This window comes from Cynara cardunculus, assembly GCF_001531365.2.
Source record: "Cynara cardunculus var. scolymus isolate 2C chromosome LG 17, CcrdV1, whole genome shotgun sequence".
NCBI lineage: Eukaryota > Viridiplantae > Streptophyta > Magnoliopsida > Asterales > Asteraceae > Cynara > Cynara cardunculus.
Genome location: NC_037544.1, coordinates 5,773,866 through 5,777,552, shown reverse-complemented (window position 1 = coordinate 5,777,552; position 3,687 = coordinate 5,773,866). Strand labels below are relative to the sequence as shown.

General features: G+C 27.5%; 1 protein-coding gene across 1 annotated transcript; it reads left to right on the top strand.

The window, feature by feature from the left end:
* The first annotated feature begins 2,010 nt into the window (after positions 1 to 2,010).
* On the top strand, positions 2,011 to 2,449 carry LOC112500897. The gene has a single exon (XM_025104508.1). The coding sequence runs from the start codon at positions 2,148 to 2,150 to the stop codon at positions 2,346 to 2,348; it is 201 nt and encodes a 66-aa protein (XP_024960276.1). The 5' UTR covers positions 2,011 to 2,147; the 3' UTR covers positions 2,349 to 2,449.
* The last annotated feature ends 1,238 nt before the right edge of the window (positions 2,450 to 3,687 follow it).

Genomic DNA, 3,687 nt, shown 5'->3' with positions numbered 1-3,687 from the left:
TTTAGGTTCACATATAACTCATATATTAATGACAAGGGTAATTAAGTAATTTGCCATTTATGTAACTCCCAAATCATTAATTGGGAGTTACAAATCTAAAAATCTCAATAATTGATGATTATGTAATATTGATATTTTTTTATATGTGTTCATGTTTTGTAATTTTGATTTATTCTATCCATAATGATATTGATTTTGTATTTGTTAAAGAATTTCCAATTGTAAAGATTTTGATATCGTCCGAGTAATATGGATAAATCTATTGGAAAACAGATCGACAACAATGAGAATGAAAAGTTTAAAATCGTCTACGACTACAATCGGAATTCGAATTCATATGTAATTGTTAAAGAATTGTTCACAAGTGTTCATATTGTGTGCATATGTACACTAACTGCATATCTAAACATTGGCTTGTTCCTGAATGTGTTCATAATGAAGGAACTCTTATTCATAAACTGTTCATATTGTACATATCTCAACATTGGCTTGCTCCTGAATGTGTTCATAATGAAGGAACTATTATTCACAAACTGTTCATATTGTGTTCATAGGTATACTAGCTGCATATCTCAACATTGGCTTGCTCCTGAATGTGTTCATAATGAAGGAACTATTGTTCACAAACTGTTCATATTGTTGTTCATATGTACACTAGCTGCATATCTCAACATTGGCTTGCTCCTGAATGTGTTCATAATGAAGGAACTATTGTTCACAAACTGTTCATATTATGTTCATACCTGTTTTTTTATTTATTTACTTTCGTATATCAACTATTCTTATTATATTCATATTGTGTTCATAAATACTATACAGTCCAAGTTCATATATATGTCAATTTTTGTTCGTATTTGACACAATGATTCATATATATATATATATATATATGTGTGTGTGTGTGTGTGTGTGTGTGTTCATATGGTTCTTATATTAACAAAAATAAATTAATAAAAATAATAAAAATTTTTGATTTTGTAACTCTCAATTAATGATATGTGAGTTACATAAAAAAAAAAAAATACCTAAATACCCTTTTCTTCTTTGTTCACATATGTTCTTTGAAATTGTAAATTTAAAAATTTAATTTTTTATCATGATTAATCACAACCCTTTATTGTAAGAATCAATGGCCAAGATTGGTTAACAAAGTTAACACAATAATATTTGTTAGTATTTGAACCAACCCCTACATATATATATATATATATATATATATATATGACACACAAATGTACAATAGATTCTCAAAAGTGAAGATTTTGGTCTTTTAAGATTTTTATTCCAACAGATCCGAGAGAGAGGGGGTGGAATTCTCCAAATTTGAAGAAGTATCCAAAAATGATAACATAAAAAATATTTTTTTATTCTTTTAACCAGTGATATTCTTGAAATTAAATGAATATGAGAGAGAAATTATATTTTATGAAATGTACTGAATATTTTAACAATGTAATTTATATTATAATATCCAAAATGGATAAACTAATGGAGATGAATATAAATTTTCTATGGTAATTTCAACTTTTGATTCTCAATTTAGGAGAATCTCTTTGAGATGTTTCTTATGTGACACCTTGAAAAATGTTGATTCCTCATTGTGACATGTAAGGCTTGACCTTGCCGTCACACCATGTCTCATATAATTTAGAACCTTACTCAAATATTTAATTAGATGGTATCCAACTTCAAGAAATGGTCCAAACAAGAACATTTTTGTTTTACGAAAACGCAAGAATATCTATTTACTATAGTCAATCACGTGAGATAGATTACAGTATCACGTGTGACTAACTACAGTAAAAAGATGTTCTCACGTTTTTGTAATATGATGGTGTTTTCGTTTGAACCATTCTCTTTATCTTGATATCATATTTCTTTTCCTTGCCGGTGATCAATTACCAAAATACGAGGGCGAAATGGAACATTTAAGTATTGTTGAAGGGCCTAAAATGAAAGTTTGTTTTTATTACTTTAAAAGAAAAATATTTAATGGAATCTGGTACACAACCGACTCCATAAATAGCTAGAAAAGAGAGAAAAGTGAGGCTCTACTGATTCAAGTCGCCTCTTCCTTCGCTCTCAGTAAATCAGTAATAGATTCATGTATATATGTATAGCATCTATTTGATTCAAATCTAACAACGATGACGAATCAGTTCGAGAATTTGATAGAGTCGATTAAGTCGAAGGTGAAGGCGTTGAAAAGGAAGAAATCGAAGAAGGTGTATGTGAAGATGGACAAAACGAACAGTGTTAGGGTTGAGATCCGTAGTCGTCATGCTCGCAAACTCATCGACAAAACTCTTCAAGCCGCCGATCATCCCGGCAAGCGTCCCGTCACTTGATTTACTTTTTTTTCCTCCCTTCTGATTCTGATTTTGATTTTCTCCTTTTGTGTGTATAATTTCGTATTCCAGCAGCTTATCGTGATCAGGTAAGACGTTTCCAATTTCTTCTAATTACTTTCTCTCTCTCTAAAAGTAGATTTTGAATGTTTATGTTATTATCAGAGAATTACTACTTTGTGCATACCGGTTTCTACGAATCGGTAATGCATAAATGCTAAATACATGTAACGCTTGACTTTACTCACTTAATGCCTGATAACAACATGATGAAATTCGATATATGTTTATGTTTATTTTCTAATTTTGTGATTAGGTATACAAGTAATACAATGAATTATGAAGATTTCGTAATTTCATTTTATTTTGTTTGGATAAACTTATGTTACTATTTATTACTCTTGAACATTCACATTACTTGAAATGGAACAGATTTTATTAGGTTTCTTAGAAATCTAAAATTGATTTTAGTGTCCACATCATTAAAAATATAAACATATTATTCATTAAAAACATGTTATTCATTAAAAATATGTTATTCATTGATGAATAATATGTCCATATTTATCATTAATTGTGTGATTCATGGTGAATAATATGTCCATATCTATTAAAAATATGTGAGTTATGATGAATAATATTTTCATATTCATCATAGATATGTTATTTATGATGAATATTACATATATTCCTCTTACTTTGGTATGTTGTTTAGAATTATATATTTATAATGAATCATGATTTTATTTAAATAATTGATGTTTTAAAAGTATATATACTTATGAAATGAATCACGCTTTTATTTAAATATTTTTATAATTATTTTGAGATTGAAGAATTGACAGGATTTTGAATTGGTAACACAATGAGATTCAAATCCAATAATTAATTCGATGTCATTAGTCTTTGTTGAATATTATTATTATTTATTATTTTGTTTTTTATTATTTGTTTTTGTGTTGGGTTGACATTATTCATATCGAAAAACTCATTTAATAGATTAACAAATGTATTTGGTGAAGGGTATAATATTGAATTGTTGATCTTTACACACGAATGAAACATAACTTATAATTTTATATTTTTTTTATTACACACACGTTATTTTAAAATATTTATTAAAATGCAACTGTGTTTGATGGTTTACAAATAAAATCAGAATAATTTGGATACAAAATATTCTGTCGATATAACCGAGAGAAACGAAGATTAAACTAATAAATCTAAAACTTGAAGTTAAATAACTCTTTAAAATTTAAACTTGTAAATCTCAATTTATAGAAACACGTTGGTCAAAGGTGTCCAGTTTTATTATAGTAGATATTTGGACAAAAAATAT

Excerpts from the sequence above, each read along its gene's own strand:
- LOC112500897 (XM_025104508.1), top strand. The coding sequence starts at position 2,148 with ATGACGAATCAGTTCGAGAATTTGATAGAGTCGATTAAGTCGAAGGTG.